Genomic DNA, 20,041 nt, shown 5'->3' with positions numbered 1-20,041 from the left:
ATAATTTTCACTGAAATCCTCAAAATGGTGTTCTAGTAGTACTTTAAGGGCTTTACTGCATTTTCTCTAGCCGCCACTAGGGAGAGCTCAGTATATAGAGATTCTACAACTTTCATTTATTTCACTAATAACTGTATACATTCTTATGCAATGAGCTCCCCCTGGTGGTGGCTGCAAGTGGGCAGTTTTATAATATACTGACTGAAGGAAAGCACGAGATTATACATGTATCTATGCCAGTTGGCTGATGTAAATACTTTGAGAAATATGATGCACCTTTTCCACTTTTTCCAACATAGACGTTTGATGAAGTGAATGAGGCAGAGTGTGAGTTTTGTTATTGTTTTTTTTTTATTTGTTTTTTCTTCTTATATCTAAACATAAAAAGAAAATCTGGAGAGTTGTACTTTACATTCCATATTACCTGAGAGTGTTTGACACACACGTACTGAAACTGGGTGTAGCAGGGGGCAAAATACCAAGTTACGGTATTCTAAGCTCTGTGTACACACTGGTTCTGCGTATATGTCAGTGGAGGCTGTGACACATTCCTGACAGTGGAATCCCTTACCCATAAACCACAATAGAATGCAAAATGTCAGCTTGCCACATTTGGCAGATTGTACCTTCCTAAGCAGGTGCATGACAAAGTGAGGTCACTGGGAAGTCCGCAGAATATAGGAAAGAAATCCAGCAGTCCGCTAGGATTGTGTAAAGTTATTTTTCGACTCTTCTTGATCAAAACTACTATCTTTTGATAGTCCTGAAACCTATTCTTAGCAATCTTAGTGAAGTGCAAGATTTTTCTTCTGTGTTATACAGGCTATAATTGTATCCATTAAACTTGATACATTATGAGCTTCTCAATAGCCTTTCAGGGCATATCCATTAAACAGATGCCATTACAGCCTATGGGTGATAATACCACTGTTTATCATCTGTCACAGGCATGCATCACCAATATGGCTTCTGTTTATTAGATATGTCATGATAAAGCTATTAAAAAGCTCATGTACATGTTTGATGCTTATTACAGAAGCCATACAGTGTTATCCATCATCCACTGGCTATCATGTTAAAACATATACTGCATGGTATATGTTTTTGTCACTGGACACTGCAGCATGGAATAACATAGTCTACTATGCTATTATGTGCATTTTTTGTGGTATATCGATGTATAACAGAAACGCTAATTTTCCCTTCACCTGACTAAAGGACCTCTATGGACTGTAATTGCTTTCCGAGTGTACACACTAAGTTTAAATAAAAAAACATTGGGCCTCACTGATGACTGTTACAGCAGAAGCTTGTGGCCCCTGCTGCTGTGCTCACCATTCCTGATTGTCTGGACACGTCTCCCACTGTTTCTTGCACCCAGATCTTCACCAGCCAATGGCTGGTAACCCTGGGGTACTTAAGGTACCTTGCCTTATGGGAAGGTGCCTGAGAAATAAGGTTCTTAGACTGCTAATTCCTGCAAGGGAGTGTCTCATCTCTGACCCTCTACTATCTGACGTGTGCCTGCCCTCTGTATTGTACCTCCACTGTCTGCTCTGACCTTAGACCATTTACCATATAGCATGTACTCTGCCTGCCCTGACCTTGGCCTGTCCCTAACCGTGATTTTGCCTGACCTCTTGGTACCCTGTCTCCCTGTCTCTAACCGCTATGGGTCAGCTGTCAGTCACACAGAGACTACTTCAGGTAGTGGCCTGGTGGTCAACCTGCAGCGAAGTCCAGATCCCTGTACAGGGGTTATCAGGTGAAAACCAGGTGACCGCCCTTAGGAGTAGCCCAAAGTCAAATCCATTGCGTGACACAGTGGTTCTACACCCACTGCCATAACTATGACAAAATACAAACAATGTATGTACTGCCGTAACAATGACAAAATTCAAAAATGCATGCTTTGTCAATAGCAACGTTTTGTCATCCGTAGCTGAGAACTAGGAAAGTGGCAACTTATATGGCTGTAATTCCTGTTGTAGCTTATGCAAACATTATGGTCCAAACTAAATAGAAAAAAAAAGGGAATATTTCTGTAAGTGTAATGCCTGTAGGTAGGAACACACATGGACAGTGAACCCTAACCTAGAACCCAGACCCCTTTCCCTACCTACTTGCAGTGCAAGCCCTAGGTAGCAAAAGCTGAGGTCAAAAGCACGAGCAATCCAAATCAGCACAAGAACAAGAACCAGGAACCTAACTAGTGAGCCCAAACAAGACCATCACTGGGGCTGGTGTATGGCCAGGAAGGGGTTTAAATACAGCACCCAGTCCCTGGGTCAGCACCTGATAGGGGCTCCATTAGTCAGAAACACTAGCACACAGGAAAAAAGCAGCTCAGCAATCAGCCCACTGCTAATTTCCTCCAGAAAACGCCTGCTGCAGGGAGAAGCAGACCATTGCACCTTGTTGCTAAGGATGCTGTCGCATCACCAGGGGGCGTGGCTCAGCAGTGGTCTCTCCTGACGTGGCCGTGTTGAGGCTGAGGATCTTGGTGCTCGGACAGGTTTATTACAGTAGGTAAAAGAAAAATAGTTTCTAAACTTCGGCTACAGCACTAATGTCTGATTGACTATTATATAGCAGTAGATTGAAATGCCTTTGTGTGTAGTAATGTCAGGGGTGCACCTAGCCTTTCTGCTCCCTGAGGCGGAAACTGAAACGACGCCCCCCACCCATGTCAAATTCTTAACCTGACCCTTTCCCTCCAGCCCTACTGTTAAAGGTATACTTGGAAAACACTACATATAGCGCTACAAAACATACAGGGTAATACAGCGGCATATGTCTATTACATCCAGTAATGTCTCCTCTGATGTTTTCTTTCCTTATCTTCTCCATTCAGAGCAGACAGCCATGATTATTTCTTTCAGCCATTTTTTGTCTGCAGAGTTTGGTACACAGACACCTTAGTTCCCTTCTTTTCAATTATCCTTCCCAACTTCTGAACACCCCGTTCAGCCACCCCACTGTGCTTCCCAATACTATACTGCAGGAACAGTCCCCCTGAAAATATTGCGCTGATAAGCGAGTTTAATTAGATCTAAGCATAGCACTGTGGATGTGCGATCCAGTTCTGTTTTTCTCCCCTTGATATAGACCCCCTGAAAATACTAGTACCACACAGATGCTCCCTTCAATAAGTACTGGCACACAGCTCTCTAAAAAATAACTTTGCCCAGCAAACACTGCCCCTGACACTTATAGGGCTGTAAACATAGTGTCCTCCAAAAATAATTGTGCTTAGCTGATACTGTACCAAGGTACCCCTCCACTGTAACAGTCCTCCCAAAAGTTTCACTATGTGGTACTATGTGTGTACTATGTGGTAACAGTGCCCCAGTAGTAATAATGACCCTCATTTTGCCCCAGAACGGATAATGCCCCCATAGTGCCTATACTGGTAATAATTTTCCACGTAGTCCCCCAATAGTAATGAAGCCAACCATAATGCCATCAGTAGTAATAATTTCACAGATAATGTGTGCCTGTACAAAAAAATGCCCCCTTATAATATGTACCAGAACAAAAAAATGGCCCCTTATGTTTGCCAGTAAAATAATTCCCCCTTACAATTCGTGCCAGTACAAAAATGTTCCCTTATAATGTGTGCAGGTACAAAAATTGTCCCCATATGTGTGCCAATACAACAAATGCACCCTTATAATGTGTGCCAGTACAAAAAAATACCCCCTTTTAGTGCCCCCAGTAGTACAAATGTCCCCATAGTGGCCCTCTTATAATGCTGCCAAATAAAATGAATAAATTCAAATACTTACCTCTGTTCTACTGTCAGTGATGCGGTACAGGACACACCTCATCCATTCTGTGGTCTGAGCTGTATGCAGCCTGGCTCAGGCAGCATGATGATGATGATGATGATGATGATGATGATGATGATGATGACACCGACATCTGATAGGCTACAGGCAGAGAACAGCGATACAGCTGAATATGCAGAGATGAGCCCTTCCATTGTGCGTTGCCCATGGCCCTTCTGCTGCCCCCCACTTGTCCCTACGTGGCTCCGCCATTCGTGGTGCGCCCCTGATAATGTAACAACGCATTCAATGTATATCATTTGCATTTGTTACAGGTTTTTTCCACCAGATTTGTTTGAGATGTTTATAGATATTGGACATTATATTCGAGAGATCAGTGCCTATGAAGACCTTGTATCTAAATTAAATGCTTTACCAGTAAGTGCTGTATTTAAAATCCTCTTTAAAAATCTAATTTAGTTATCATCTGTGCAAATGTAAGTGGTGTTTTATGTGGTTTCCAGGAAGATGAACTGAAACAAGTCGCTGATAGTATTGAAGGCATCAATCAAAATAAAGCACCCACAAAATTTATCGGAAACTATGCAATTTTAGACCACCTTGGGAGTGGAGCATTTGGGAGTGTATATAAGGTGATTTTTATAGTGTTTTTAAATCTACCATTTGAAACATAATCAATGCTGTTATATAGCCGTCTTACTCCTTTCTGAAAGCAGTGTAGATGTCTTGATCAATAAATAATTATATGCACTTTGCCTTTGTAAGCACAAAACTTCTTTACTGCTGGATTCTATTTAAAGCAGATTAGTCAGGTCTCCTACGCTATCCTATCTGAGGGCAGCATGTGATAGAGAAAGATGTGTAGCTTTGGGATATATAGTTTTCCTATAATTTGATTCCATTTCGGTGGGGTAACCTGAAATTCCAGGGTGAGATATGTAATAGGGCTCTCTACCTAATATGAGTTCCAGAGTCCAAATGTTATCTCTGGACCACCTATAGCAGTAGTGGGACAAGTCCTGGTCCTGTGACCGTTCATGGATTACATAGACAACCATTTATCACTGGATGTGTGGAGAGGCCAGATTCCCAGTGGTCATTTTTATTTTTTATTTTTTTGGGGTGCGGGTGTAAGGAGCCTGGACAATTCCATTAAATGTTGCCAATCCACATAAGATAAATGTCAACCGAAATTCCATATTTTTGACCATTTTAGATGTTATACATGTATGTTCTTTGCCTGTCAACAACGTGAGCTGTCCGGTTGGATATGTCAGCAGTTTTGCCGTGGTCATATTATCCTTACATATGGGTATGGCAGGCTTAAAGGGATTTTACGAGACTTTAGAACTGATGACCTATCCTCAGCCATTCGAGAAGTCAGCGGCACTCGCAGTAGCACCATAGCCTGCTCTGAGCTTTTCCTAGGCCAGTGACGACACATTCATCTTTCATGTGACCCAGGAGCAATGGGACTGAGCCCAATACCAAGCACAGTCGCTATACAATGTACAGTGCTGTGCTTGGTAAGCTGCACTAACAAGAGCGCTGGTGCCTTCTCAAACAGCTGATCAGCAGGGGTCCTGGATGTCGGTTGCCCACCGATCAGATACTGATGACTTATTCAGAGGACAAGTCATCAGTATAAAAATCTCGGAAAAACGTTTTAAGGTTTTAATGACCTTTATCATAATTGTTTTGTATAAGTTTTTAGTAAAATTCATTGCTAAAGATTACTTGTGCTTGAGTACACTCACTGTTCTTTACTTTTTAAAGTTTTGACCCATTTATCTGTCATTATAATATTCTATTTAGGTCAAGAAGCGCAGCGGACAGATTCTCTTTGCAATGAAAGAAATTAATTTACACAACCCAGCGTTTGGTAAAGACAAAAGAGACCGAGATAGCAGTGCTGAGAACATTGTGTCTGAACTAACAATAATCAGAGAGCAGGTACACTTGTCTTTATGTTTGTGGTCTATGATTCACTTTCCATTGCTATCCTTGTTGAGCAGATATAGAAAGTAATTGTTCAATTATAGAAACTGAACATGTGGAGCAAAACTAATGTAGAGAAAATATCCTGTGTAATGAATAATATGTGGACTTCTTTTACTACTGAATATCTCTTCTTAAAGGGGTTGTGCCACTAATATAAATGTATCCAGCCTAACAGATATCGCTGTTATATCACTTTCCCCAAATACCACCATTTATCAAAACTGCCTTTATCTAAAGTTATTGTGGCAAATCTGTTTTGATATTCAGTTGCTGTAGGTTGTGTCCTGCATTGGAGACTTGTAATGTAGGAGGTAAGAAGGGTCATTGGTAAGAACATGGTGCGTGGTTAGTGTCATTGTAACTGATGTACTGACACATACAGACATCCTGGCGACAGTGAGTGGTAGGAGATCTGTGAGACTGGCAACACGTGGTTTGATCTGACTTGCTTTTGGTTAGGGTTTTACTAGGAGGTGTCCATCTTCCTTCCCTAGTTCTCAGACCTGATTCCCTGTCCCCCCTTCCCTCCTATGCTCGGTGTGGTGTTTCCCTACCACACCAAAGCATGACAGTCACATGATCTGCTGATGTAAGGACACATCTCATTGCCCTAAGGCAGTGATGGCTAATAGAGTTGAGCGGACACCTGGATGTTCGGGTTCGGCAGGTTCGGCCAAACTTGAAAAAAAAGTTCGGGTTCGGGACCCGAACTTGACCCCGAACCCGAACCCCATTGAAGTCAATGGGGACCCGAACTTTTGGCTACTAAAATGGCTTTAAAATAGCCCTGGAAAGAGCTAGAGGGCTTCAAAAGGGAGCAAAATGTGCTTAAGAGCACGACAAATGCTCTGCAAACAAATGTGGATAGGGAAATGAATTAAAAAACATAAAAGACCTTAAAAAAATAAAAATTAGGAATGATGTAGGAGGAAGAGGTTGAGGAGGCGGTGAATGGGTGGATGTGGCCGTGTAGGCTCACGTGGCGGTCTAGGTGGAAGCGGCGGCGAAGGAGGAATAAGTAGCCAACACAGATGTGTGCTATTTTGCATTTTTACATAGGGGTATCCCCCAAAATATTGGGACATATAAAAAAAAAAAAAAGGAATAAGTGCACTTGAGTACAAGAATGGATGGTTGAGGCTGTTAAAACTCTTGTGGGATCCAGGCCTGGTTCATTTTAATGAACGTGAGCTTTTCCACGTTGGCTGTGGACATGCGGCTGCGTCTGTCTGTAATGACGCCTCCTGCCGTGCTAAATACACATTCAGAGAGTACACTGGCTGCAGGGCAGGCCAGCACCTCCAAGGCATACAGGGCAAGCTCTGGCCATGTGGACAATTTGGAGACCCAGAAGTTGAATGGGGCAGAACCATCAGTCAGTACGTGTAGTCGTGTGCACAGGTACTGTTCCACCATGTTGTTCAAATGCTGCCTCCTGCTAACACGCTCCATATAAGCAGTTGGGGCTGGTTGTTGCGGCGAGGTGGCAAAGCTTTTCCACATGTCGGCCATGCTAACCCTGCCTTCTGATTTGCTGGTGCTGACACAGCTGCGTTGGCGACCTCTTCCTCCTCCCCTGCCTTCGCCTTGTGCTTCCACTTGTCCCCCGGCGTCAGTCGGGAATGCTCTCAGAAGCGCGTCTACCAGCGTGCGCCTGTAGTCGCGCATCTTCCGATCACGCTCCAGTGAGGGAATTAAGGACGGCACATTGTCTTTGTAACGGGGATCCAGCAGGGTGGCCACCCAGTAGTTAGCACACGTTAAAATGTGGGCAACTCTGCTGTCGTTGCGCAGGCACTGCAGCATGTAGTCGCTCATGTGTGCCAGGCTGCCCAGAGGTAAGGACAAGCTGTCCTCTGTGGGAGGCGTATCGTCTGCGTCCTCCGTATCCCCCCAGCCACACACCAGTGATGGGCCTGAGCTGCGTTGGATGCCACCCCGCTGTGAACATGCTTCATACCATCCACCTCCTCATCCTCCTCGTCCTCCAGTAGTGGGCCCTGTCTGGCCAAATTTGTACCTGGCCTCTGCCGTTGCAAAAATCCTCTTTCTGAGCCACTTCTAAAAGACTGGCCTGAAAGTGTTAGAGACGACCCCTCTTCCTCGTCCTGGGCCACATCCTCTTACATCATCGCCCTAAGTGTTTTCTTAATGAGACATAGAAGTGGTATTGTAATGCTGATAACGACGTCATCGCCACTTGCCATGTTGGTGGAGTACTCGAAACAGCGCAACAGGGCACACAGGTCTCGCATGGAGGCCCAGTCATTGGTGGTGAAGTGGTGCTGTTCCGCAATGCGCCTCTCCCTTGCGTGCTGCAGCTGAAACTCCACTATGGCCTGCTGCTGCTCGCACAGTCTCTCCAGCATGTGCAAGGTGGAGTTCCACCTGGTGGGCACGTCGCATATGAGGCGGTGAGCGGGAAGGCTGAAGTTACGCTGTAGAGCAGACAGCCGAGCGGCGGCAGGATGAGAACGCTGGAAGCGCGCACAGACGGCCCGCACTTTATGCAGCAGCTCTGACATGTCGGGGTAGTTGTGAATGAATTTCTGCACCACCAAATTCAGCACATGTGCCAGGCAAGGGATGTGCGTCAAACCGGCTAGTCCCAGAGCTGCAACGAGATTTCGCCCATTATCGCACACCACCAGGCCGGGCTTGAGGCTCACTGGCAGCAATCACTCGTCGGTCTGTTGTTCTATACCCCGCCACAACTCCTGCTCAGTGTGGGGCCTGTCCCCCAAACACATCAGTTTCAGAACGGCCTGCTGATGTTTACCCCTGGCTGTGCTGAAGTTGGTGGTGAAGGTCTGTCGCTGACCGGATGAGGAGGTGGTAGAAGAGGAGGAGGAAGCCGAGTAGGAAGAGGAGGCAACAGGAGGCAAAGAATGATGCCCTGCGATCCTTGGCGGCGGAAGGACGTGCGCCAAACAGCTCTCCACATGGGGCCCAGCCGCCACTACATTTACCCAGTGTGCAGTTAGGGAGATATAGCGTCCCTGGCCGTGCTTACTAGTCCACATATATCTGTGGTTAGGTGGACCTTGCCACAGATGGCTTTGCTCAGTGCACACTTGATTTTATCCGATACTTGGTTGTGCAGGGAGGGCAAGGCTCTCCTGGAGAAGTAGTGGCGGCTGGGAACGACGTACTGTGGGACAGCAAGCAACATGAGCTGTTTGAAGCTGTCCGTCTCCACCAGCCTGAATGACAGCATTTCAAAGGCCAGTAGTTTAGAAATGCTGGCATTCAGGGCCAGGGATCGAGGGTGGCTAGGTGGGAATTTACGCTTTCTCTCAAAGGTTTGTGAGATGGAGAGCTGAACGCTTCCGTGTGACATGGTGGAGATGCTTGGTGACGGAGGTGGTGTTGTTGGTGGCACATCCTCTGTTTGCTGGGCGGCATGTGCCAACGTTCCTCCAGAGGCGGAGGAAGAGTCCGAGGCAGCAGCAGAAGAGGGAGCAGGAGGGCCCTTTGTTGGTTTTGAAGGTGCTTACTCCACTGCAGCCCGTGTCTCGCATGTAGATGCCTGGTCATGCAGGTTGTGCTAAGGTTCAAAACGTTAAAGCCTCGCTCCAGGCTCTGATGGCACAGCGTGCAAAACACTCGGGTCTTGTCGTCAGCACATTGTGTGAAGAAGTGCCATGCCAGGGAACTCCTTGAAGCTGCCTTTGGTGTGCTCGGTCCCTGGTGACGGTGGCCAGTAGCAGGAGAACTGTTTTGGGGACGGCTGCTCTGCTTTTGCACCCTGCTCCTACTTTTGCTACGCTGTTGGCTCGGTCTCACCACTGCCTCTTCCTCCGAACTCTGAAAGTCAGTGCCACGACCTTCATTCCATGTGGGGTCTAGGACCTCATCGTCCCCTGCATCGTCTTCCACCCAGTCTTCCGCCCTGACCTCCTTTTCGGTCTGCACACTGCAGAAAGACGCAGCAGTTGGCACCTGTGTTTCGTCATCATCAGAGACGTGCTGAGGTGGTATTCCCATGTCCTCATCAGGAAACATAAGTGGTTGTGCGTCAGTGCATTCTATGTCTTCCACCCCTGGGGAAGGGCTAGGTGGATGCCCTTGGGAAACCCTGCCAGCAGAGTCTTCAAACAGCATAAGAGACTGCTGCATGACTTGAGGCTCAGACAGGTTCCCCGATATGCACGGGGGTGATGTGACAGACTGATGGGCATGGGTTTCAGGCGCCACCTGTGCGCTTTCTGCAGAAGACTGGGTGGGAGATAATGTGAACGTGCTGGATCCACTGTCGGCCACCCAATTGACTAGTGCCTGTGCTTGCTCAGGCCTTACCATCCTTAGAACGGCATTAGGCCCGACCAAATATCGCTGTAGATTCTGGCGGCTACTGGGAACTGAGGTAGTAGGTTCAGTAGGACGTGTAGCTGTGGCAGAACGGCCACGTCCTCTCTCTACACCAGAGGCTCCACCAACACCACCACCACGACCATGACCGCGTCCCTTATTAGATGTTTGCCTCATAGTTAGCGTTCACAAAGCAAAGTAAAAAGTGGTTAAGTCTGTTAAAAATGATTAACCGCCAATATAAACCCTGATGTAGGGTATTGCACTCAAATATTTTTTTTAACTCTATATGACAGCGGTATTTGTGGCCTAAATTTCACAGTAACTTATGCACGTCTAATCCCAGATGTGCAGCATATCAGAGGGTTTTTTCACCCCAGTAAGCAAAAAGCTATATTTCTGGCCTAAATGTGACACTCACTTATGCACGTCTAATCCTAGATGTGCACTATATGAAACAGATTGTTTTTTTTTTTCACCCCAGTATGCCCCAGTATGAGAAAGCCGTATTTGTGGCCTAAATTTACACGGTCACTTATGCACGTCTAATCCCAGATGGTCAGTATATCAGAGGGTTTTTTCACCCCAGTAAGCAAAAAGCTGTATTTCTGGCCTAAATGTGACACTCACTTATGCACGTCTAATCCTAGATGTGCACTATATGAAGCAGATGTTTTTTTTTTTTACCCTAGTAAGCAAAAAGCTGTATTTCTGGCCTAAATGTGACACTCACTTATGCACGTCTAATACTAAATGTGCACTATATGAAACAGTTTTTTTTTTTTTCACCCCAGTAAGCAAAAAGCAGTTTTTTGGGCCTAAATGTGACACTCACTTATGCATGTTTAATTCTAGATGTGCACTATATGAAACAGATGGTTTTTTTTCACCCCAGTAAGCAAAAAGCTGTATTTCTGGCCTAAATGTGACACTCACTTATGCACGTCTAATCCTAGATGTGCACTATATGAAAAAAAGGGTTTTTTTAACCCCAGTGTCTCAAAGCAGTATTTCTGGACTTGCAGACATGCAGATATCCTGTGCTGGTGCACTATCGTTGCATAAAATGGCTGCCGATTATGTATTGATATTGACTAACTGAAGGAAAAAAAGTTCGTTTTCAGTAGTAGTTGGCTCAGGGCAGGCTTAAAACCATTGTGCACTGCACCCACAAAACACATTTGCTGTATATCGCTGAGTAAAGAAGCAGTTCTTTATAAGATTTCTCCCTGATCTCTCCCTCACAGCAGCTGCAGCCTATCCCTACACTAATCCGAGCTGCTGTGCATCCTTTCAAAAAGCGACAAGAAAGCACCGAACCCGAACTTTTACGTAAATGTTCGCTCAACTCTAATGGCTAACCTCCGGCACTCCAGCTGTGGTGAAACTATGCTCCATTTATTTCTATGGAGTTTTTAGAACAGCCAAGCAAGTGTACATCTTGGGAGTTGTAGTTTTATCACAGCTGGAGTGCCGGAGGTTAGCCATCACAGCTCTAAGGCATGATGAGACAGCAGTCACATGACAAACCAGAAAGTAGGATTTAAGCATGGGGATATAAGAAAACTGCAAATGAGGTAAACTTGAAAAATAAATATCCAAGGAGTTATGGGAGCTAGAGTAATTGATAAAAAGAAACTTTTGAGTAAAAAGTAATTGCATTTTAATTGTGTCCTTTCCAAAAATGAATACAAATTGTTTAATATTTGAACACAGGTTAGACATAATTTTGTAAGATGTGACTGTTATATCTAGGAGTGTTTCATAATTACATAGTTTGAAAAAAAGCACAGGTCCATCAGGTCAAACCTTTCTCAGATCAATTATACAAGATTGTTAATTGTTAGATTAATTATAACCATCAATGCCATATGCTGTTAGATAAGTATCCAGCCCATTTTAAAATGCTGATATAGTATCGGCGATTTCTACCTTTTAGAGTAGGGTATTTCATAGTCAGGCTGCTCTAACTGTAAAGAACCCTTTCCTGTATTGATGTCTTAATCGCCTTTCCTCTACACGCAAAGAATGTTCCTTGATGCTTAGAATGAATAAATTATGAGCTAGTTCTTTGTATTGACCACACAATATGCAAACAGTATGTTATTGTCATCATATTTTGTCTTGCAGCTTTGCCATCCCAACATTGTGCGCTATTATAGGACATTCTTAGAAAGTAAGTAACTCTCCTAAAGGACAATATCGAAATCTATTGATATGACATTGAGTTAATGTAATTGATTGTGAGTAAAAATAACCAATTCAATTATTTTTTTTCTAGCCAGGAGATTTTTTAATGACAGAACAGGTGCACCAATGTAATTCAGTTTTTCAGGTCAGCTTTTCTAACTGTCCAGATATTGCTAGGACAGTTGTAGCTCACATTCCAGCCACAATCCCTTTCATCCTTTACTCAGGAGTTTCCCAGGAGCATACCCATTCATGCAGTGGTATTCACTGATCTAAACCATGAAGCTAAAAACGGCATCGCCAAACCACTACAGTTGGTGGTAAAACCAGGTACAGACTGAAATCCATTGAGCCGACCAGAGGAAATCATGTAGAGGGCCCACCCTCTGTGTATACAGGACATGTATATGACCATTTAAAAAAAAATGTTTTATCATTGCACATGAACTTATCATGAATATGGTTTAATAGGATATTTTGGTTATTGGTTCCAAGGTCAGCTCCAAATGAAATTGCCATTCAGGGTACATCAGAGTCTTTAGGGTCCATTATTGTGCCAGACCTTAGGCCCACCGGAGGATCCTCTTGTGCATTGGTGTGCCAGTCTTACTCTGTGTAAAACCGCATGTGGCAGGACACAATGGAAAACTGTCAGGGTTTCCAAATCAGAGATTGGGTGCCACATGTAGCTGTTCAACCACTTTTTGTGCACCAGTGACACCAGAGATGTGATAGCTTTCTTTAAACATCAGGGTTGGACCCATATTCCTGAAAGTTAACACCAAGAACCATATAACTGGCCCTTGGCTTCAGCAGTGTTGAACTAGTCTCTGCACCCATGCAGTATTATTGCCATATAGCATTCTGGTTGCTTGGTTCATTGCAGATAAAAGTAGCTAGTTTTTATTTTATATTAAAGTTCATATTTCCTCATTTTATGTCATATAAGTGTATCTCTTTTGCTATTGTAATATCTACTGACGATTTCCTAAGCTGTGATTGGGCTACAGCCACGATTTTGGTCTTGTTTTCAAGCTGCATATATGAAGAGTTAAAGTAGTCTATGACTTTCAGTGGGCTGTGATTTCAGCCAGCCTAGAGGAGTAGGGGAGCAGTGGGCACCTGCTGACAGGCTGCAGAGAGGAGAGAAAAAGTCTCTCCCTGTGTAACTGTACATGTCCCCAGAGGGAGCGTAACATGGACTCCTGTCCATGTTATCTATCCCCCTCTCACCCATCACAGAGCATACTTGCCCTCTGATTGTCAAATATGGGTGTCTTTTTCCCCCCAGAAAAGGAGTGAGAAGACGACTGGTTGTTCATTCAATCATTCATCTGTGCCAAATTAGGCCATTCACTGGTGCCAGACATTTACCAGCATCCGTATCTTGGTGTACCCCACACACACAAGCATTGATAAAGTTCCTATTTTATAATGTCCCTGTCCTGTCCATACCTGATCTTTACTGTAAAACATGCAGGCGCTTCTTTAGCGATACTGGTTACAATGCTGCAGTAATAGCAACTATCACTACATAGGAATATCTTACTGACTGTTTCCTGCTCCTGCTTGGTATTGCACAGTTCAGGAGTAGGATCATTTTTTAAATCTTCCCAACTCTGTTCCAAGCACAGCACTGTACATCGTATAGTGGCAGTGCTTGGTATTGCAGCTCAGCCCCATTGGCTTTAATGGGGCTGAACTGCAACTAGGCCATGTGACTGATGTCCAGTGATGTCACTGGCCTAGGAAGAGGCTGCGGCACTCAAGGATTCTTCTAACAGCTGATAGGTGGGGGTCCCGGGTGTTACACCCCTGCAGATCTGATACTGATGACCTATCCTGAGGATAAGTCATAAATATATTTTCCTGGATAACCCCTTTAAGTGGGTAAACATATGGTTAAAGGGCATCTGTCAGCAGATTTGTACCTATAAAACTGGCTGCTGGCGATGTGGTAGCTGCAGAGAAAACTGAGCCTCTAGAAGTAATGGCAGTGCCCACATTGCTCCTAGAGGCTCATTTGTATATTTAAAACTTTTTCTCAGCAATGCGAGTATATATGAACATGGGACCAGCACAGATGCCTTCAGCTGCCAAGCGCACATGTAACAGGTCAGCTAGTTTCATAGGTACAAATCTGCTGACAGATGCCCCTTAAAGGGGTTGTCCAGGTTCAGTGCTGAACCCGGACATACCTCCATTTTCACCCAGGCAGCGCCCCTGACAAGAGCATCGGAGCAGCTCATGCTCGGATGCTCTCTTTTGCCCTGCGCTAAATCACGCAGGGCAAAGGCATTGTCAGGAGTTCCGATGATGTACCAGGCTCTCCATGGGTCTGCCAGGAAGCCCGGTGACATCTCCAGCACTGATGGGCGGGCTTTAGCGCTGCCCTAGCCAGTAAAAGGCTAGGACAGCGCTAAAGCACACCCATCTGAGTCGGTGACATCATCAAATACACTGCCGGGCGGAAGTTACCGCCCGGCAGTGTGTTATTGTAAACAAAGTAGCCCTTGCCCTGCGCGATCTAGCGCAGGGCAAGGGAGCGCATCGGAGCATGAGATGCTCCGATGCTAACATCAGGGAGGCTGCCTGGGTGAACATATGGGTATGTCCGGCTTCAGCTCTGACCCCGGACAACCCCTTTAAGGGTGCTTGGAGTGGAATAGGTCTTGTACAGTAAATAATACAGCCAATATCTGATCTACCCTTCTTGGAGAGGCTCTCACATAATCATGCTTGTGTACAATAAATAGGTACTGTATAGTGGTTAACATCAGTTTTATATCTTCCCACATGTGTTTCAGATGACAAACTGTACATTGTCATGGAGCTCATTGAAGGGGCACCACTGGGCGAACATTTTAAGTCTCTTAAGGAGAAAAAACATCAATTCACAGAAGAGCGGCTTTGGCATATTTTTATACAGGTGAACATGACACGTTATTATCTAAAGGATAAACTGCACCTTTATCAGACTGACACAGACGTCTGGCACTACTACTGATACTACCAGTTACAGAACTGACCCATGGGGAGCTTTAGGATCAGTTTTGCCATCATAGACTGGAAGTCCAAACTAATTTGAACAAGCCCTTAAGTCACTGATTTGCAGAAAGTATATTTCAGACTTATAGCAGTTTCACACCAGCGGTGTGAATTCTGGCAGAGAATAGCCTGCTGGAATTCACCGGATCCGGCACTGCTGGATGCGAATGGAATGTCCACCAGCCCCATTAAGTATAATAGGGTCCGGCGGACATTCTGTCCGCATCTGTCTGGCAAGTGGAGAAGTCACCAGACACAAACTGCTGCATGCTGTGGTTTGTGTCCGGCCCACCCTCCGCTTGCCTGCCAAAACAGCCGCCGGATTGTAGCCACCGCTGGTGTGAAGGTAGCCTTATAAGTCATTAGGTAAACTAGCCATTTTTAAAAAATCTTTTTTTTCCGACACCCTCACTTCTTTTCCAAAAAGTGGACAGGGCTTGGGCCGGAGGAGGTGGGCCACAGATGGGACCTCTGCGCCTGACTCACCTCCTAATAATTGTGGTGCATCTTGTGCCAGCACAGAACAAATTAAAACTGGCGAGCACAATGCTGTGACTAATGTATGATGCTGCATGAGGCTTGTCAAAAATTAGATGTAGCCTCCAGCAGAGCATGAGGATATCATAGACTGGCATAAAAAGCCAAGCTGTGCTTCAAGGGCAATCCGGGAAGATCTGTTTTGCGATTCGATTCTGTTCTATGGGTCATTGCTTCAATGCCCTTGCGAAACATGAAAAGTGACTAAAATGGTTGCATATGTACTCAATTTGACTCCAATATTTGGGCTACTACTGGAATTCCTCTTATTGTCATAACTCATCTCTTTCCAAGTCCAATACAAGTCTACAAATACTGTATGTGTTTTATGGGATGTACATGTGTGTACCACAATCTTTTACACGGAGTGGTAGATTCCTTTTCACTCTCCATTTTCATTTCAGTTATGCTTAGCACTAAGATATTTACACAAAGATAAAAGGATTGTTCACCGAGATTTGTCACCAAACAACATCATGCTGGGAGAAAAAGATAAAGTAACAGTCAGTAAGTATTCAGCAAAATCGAGCTATTTTACATTTATTTTCTAACCTAATCAATCATTTGCAAATAGCATCCTTAAATGACAATTACAATATTAGAACAGACTTAAAGCGGTAAAAGTTAACGTCAGACTTTAACGTATTGTCAAAAAAGAAATAACAAACGGGAATATACAAGAACTCTGAACTGAATATAAAACGCTCATGAACTCAGTAACTGAAGTAACTATACTTTTATAATCTGATATGTGCGATTAGAGTGAACCATTTGTGTCAAGTCCAGAAAGCTATTAATGTGGTTTGCATATGAGAACAACAGTAGGACTAATATCTCTAGCACACATTACCAGCCCATACCATCTCTAGTCCACATTACCAACCATGCTATATATGTGACAGACACGAACCATATATGACATTGGTTCTTACACTATTGAATCTGTCACATATACAGTCCACAGTTAAAGGGGTTGCCCGGGTTCAGAGCTGAACCCGGACATACCCTTATTTTTACCCAGGCAGCCCCCCTGAGGCTAGCATTGGAGCATCTCATGCTCTGATGCGCTCCCTTGCCCTGCGCTAGATCGCGCAGGGCACGGGTTCTTTTGTTTATCATAACACACTGCCGGGCGGAAGCTTCCGCCCGGCAGTGTGTTCGGTGACGTCACCGACTCTGATGGGTGGGCTTTAGCGCTGCCCTAGCCGTTTTACTGGCTAGGGCAGCGCTAAAGCCTGCCCATCAGTGCCGGTGACGTCACCGGGCTTCCTGGCAGCCCCATGGAGAGCCCGATTCGTCACCGGAACTCCTAAAAATGCCTTTTCCATGCGCGATTTAGCGCAGGGCAAAGGAGAGCATCGGAGCATTACCTGCTCCGATGCTCAAGTCAGGGGGGCTGCCTGGGTGAAAATGGGGATATGTCCGGGTTCAGCTCTGAACCCTGACAACCCCTTTAATGTGGTCTATGTTATATATTTCTTAATTTGTGTATATATTATACAGTACATATGTGATAACAGTGAATCATCTATACTAACACCAGAAGGCTATTAATGTCACCTGCTGATTAGAACAACAGTAGGAATATTGCCTCACTTTGCTATATATGTGACAGCTACCAATTATACATTCATCTCCAGCACCACTGGATCTGCCACAAATATGCCGTGCGGCCTATGCTATTTTCTTTTATGCTATTTTGTTTTATTTTGTTTTGTAAACCTATTTACATTTTTGTACATATAATATTACTCTATTTTATTGTATCTCTAGAGGTAGTGTTAATAAATATGTATATAATAGATGTATCCAATGTCTCTGGGTGGTTCCAAGTGAAGAGTGCCTGTCTACAACAATATATAATCAGTTTTGATAAATGTCATTCATATACTTTTATTTATTATTATTATAATTTTTTTATTTTATTGTATTTCATGAACCTGATTATGACATTGTGATGGAGCAACCAATGTCTGGGATGATAATACCCATTTACAGATATGCTTTACATAAGCCACCATGGGCCATAGACACAATGGACAGGATCTGACTCCATTGACTTCTATGGGAGAGTTTTCTAGGCATGCTCTGTGGCCTGTGAAGAGGTCAGGAGGGAGTAGATACGCTGTGATATCACCTATTGTGAATTGTGGATCCAGTGTTATCTATACATATAGGTGACATCTTTCATTCTAACCCTGCCTGTAATGATAAGGGGATGACTGCAAGAAATTGATCTGCACAGAAAAACCAGTGATGCCTATTATTGGTATTAGAGGCCAGAGTAAAAACTACAGAATTTTTTAAAAACATCTAAAACTAAAGCTTCTACAACTCTTAGCTGTACACTTGAACTGTTGGAAAGGAACATGTTTTACATCACCTACAAAACTACGACATATCAATGGGGTCGCGATGTGATGAGCAACCAGCCATGACTGCAACACATCAGTCGTAAATAATGCAACACCGGTCGATTTTTGGTCATAAATCGCATCACTCATAATGCAAGTCTTGTGTGACCTGCATCTTGGCTGTATTTTTACAGGCAAATCACAGTTCTTTTCACATCAACTTTTCTGCGACTTGCTGTTTTGTGTGCCGCTAAGTCGCCTTAGCCTAAAACATCTGTTGCATAATCTGATTATTTAGGAACCATGGGGGACATTTATTAAGCACAGAACTTTATATACCAGTCTTAATCTCTGGCCTGCCGGCATCAGATGCGTCACAGTTATTATACATCCGCTACCAGCTGGCATATAATTACGTTTTCTGGAATAAATTTGAATAAATCTGTCATAGCACATAGCCCCACACTGGAGTGGCAGGAGCGGAGCAAACATTCCAGAAGTTACAGTGGGGTCTTGTGCGAAAATGTGCAACTTTTTGATGGCCCCATGTGCCTTAAAAAAATCTGTCAACGTTGTAACATGTATCCAAATCTATGCAATTTTCTAGACTTCATTAACTTGCAAGATGAAGTAACTAATCAATTTTGTTTCTATAATCCACAACTGTAATAGACAGATGTAGTCCTGCAGAAAATTGAATTACAATGCTTAAAAAAAACTGCAGTGCTGACACCAGTCTACTACCATCGACCGCATGGTAGAAAATACATTACTCACCAATACCCTTATTGATTGTTCCTAGGTATTCCTAGTTTTGAGAAGGAAACACCAGACAGTGCTTTTTAAATATCTTATTTTGACAGAAAATTGTGCTGTGTTCCAGTTCTCTGCAGCTCTATCATCCAATAATACAAACACTCAGGGTATGAAATATGATGTTTCAGCATTATGGCATGCCATTTTTTGCAAGCGATGCATTATTATACAGGGTGATTCAAAAAGGATGACGCAAAATGAAATGCCTGTAGTTAAAGGGGTTCTGCAGTTTGTTTAAACTGATGATCTATCCTCTGATCGACGGGGGTCCGACACTCGGGACCCCCGCCGATCAGCTGTTTGAGAAGGCAGCGGCGCTCCAGGGGCTAAGCTCTGTTCCCTTGAATGGAGCTTAGCCCCGCCCAGGCTAGTTGATACTAGTTGTGACGTCACTGGGCCTGCAGTAAACAGTGAGAAGGCTGCGGCGCTCCTGGAGCACCGCTGCCTTCTCAAACAGCTGATCGGCGGGGGTCCCGGGTGTCGGACCCCCGCCGATCAGATGCTGATGATCTATCCAGAGGATACATCATCAGTTTAAACAAACTGCAGAACCCCTTTAAAGTAAAAAAAATTCTGCTCTTGAAAAAGGAAAGCTGTGCTGTGGTTAGTTGCTATGAAAGCTTGCAGTTTTTATGAATCTGCCCCCTTGGGGTTGGTTTAAACCTGTACACAAATGGGCAGATTTAAGATGATGATATTGCAAGAAAAAGCTTTTTGCATGTTCGAATTTGCAAGAATGGTAAGGCAAAATTTTCTGAATTAATTTGGCAAATGCATTTCACATAGAAACTGCATTGGGTGAAGCAATTCGAAACTACTGCCCGTTTATGTCATAGAAAAAGTCCGCGCCAGAGGAGGCAGGATTTGAGCAGTGTATGAGCATAGTCCTAAAAAGTCAACCAGGCTGACTAGTATAGAACTAACTTGACTTGCAGGGCTGATTGGAAGAGAACAATTAGCTGACAGGCTGGTGTTCACCTCAGTGGGAAGGGG

At 44.2% G+C, this 20,041-nt stretch overlaps 1 protein-coding gene across 3 annotated transcripts in view; it reads left to right on the top strand.

Moving 5' to 3' along the window:
* The window catches only part of NEK10 (NIMA related kinase 10), a 266,495-nt gene that overhangs the window by 114,577 nt on the left and 131,877 nt on the right, over positions 1-20,041 (top strand). For all 3 annotated transcript variants that reach the window (XM_040432102.1, XM_040432101.1, XM_040432100.1), the window contains 6 exons: positions 4,106-4,208; positions 4,295-4,423; positions 5,607-5,744; positions 12,234-12,279; positions 15,101-15,222; positions 16,283-16,385. In XM_040432102.1, the coding sequence (XP_040288036.1) occupies positions 4,106-4,208; positions 4,295-4,423; positions 5,607-5,744; positions 12,234-12,279; positions 15,101-15,222; positions 16,283-16,385 (641 nt within the window). The remainder of the gene's footprint in view (positions 1-4,105; positions 4,209-4,294; positions 4,424-5,606; positions 5,745-12,233; positions 12,280-15,100; positions 15,223-16,282; positions 16,386-20,041) is intronic.

The sequence above is a fragment of the Bufo bufo genome, chromosome 5 (genome assembly GCF_905171765.1).
Source record: "Bufo bufo chromosome 5, aBufBuf1.1, whole genome shotgun sequence".
In the NCBI taxonomy this organism is placed as follows: domain Eukaryota; kingdom Metazoa; phylum Chordata; class Amphibia; order Anura; family Bufonidae; genus Bufo; species Bufo bufo.
Note: the sequence above shows the minus strand (reverse complement) of the source record. Positions and strands in the feature narration are given on the sequence as shown.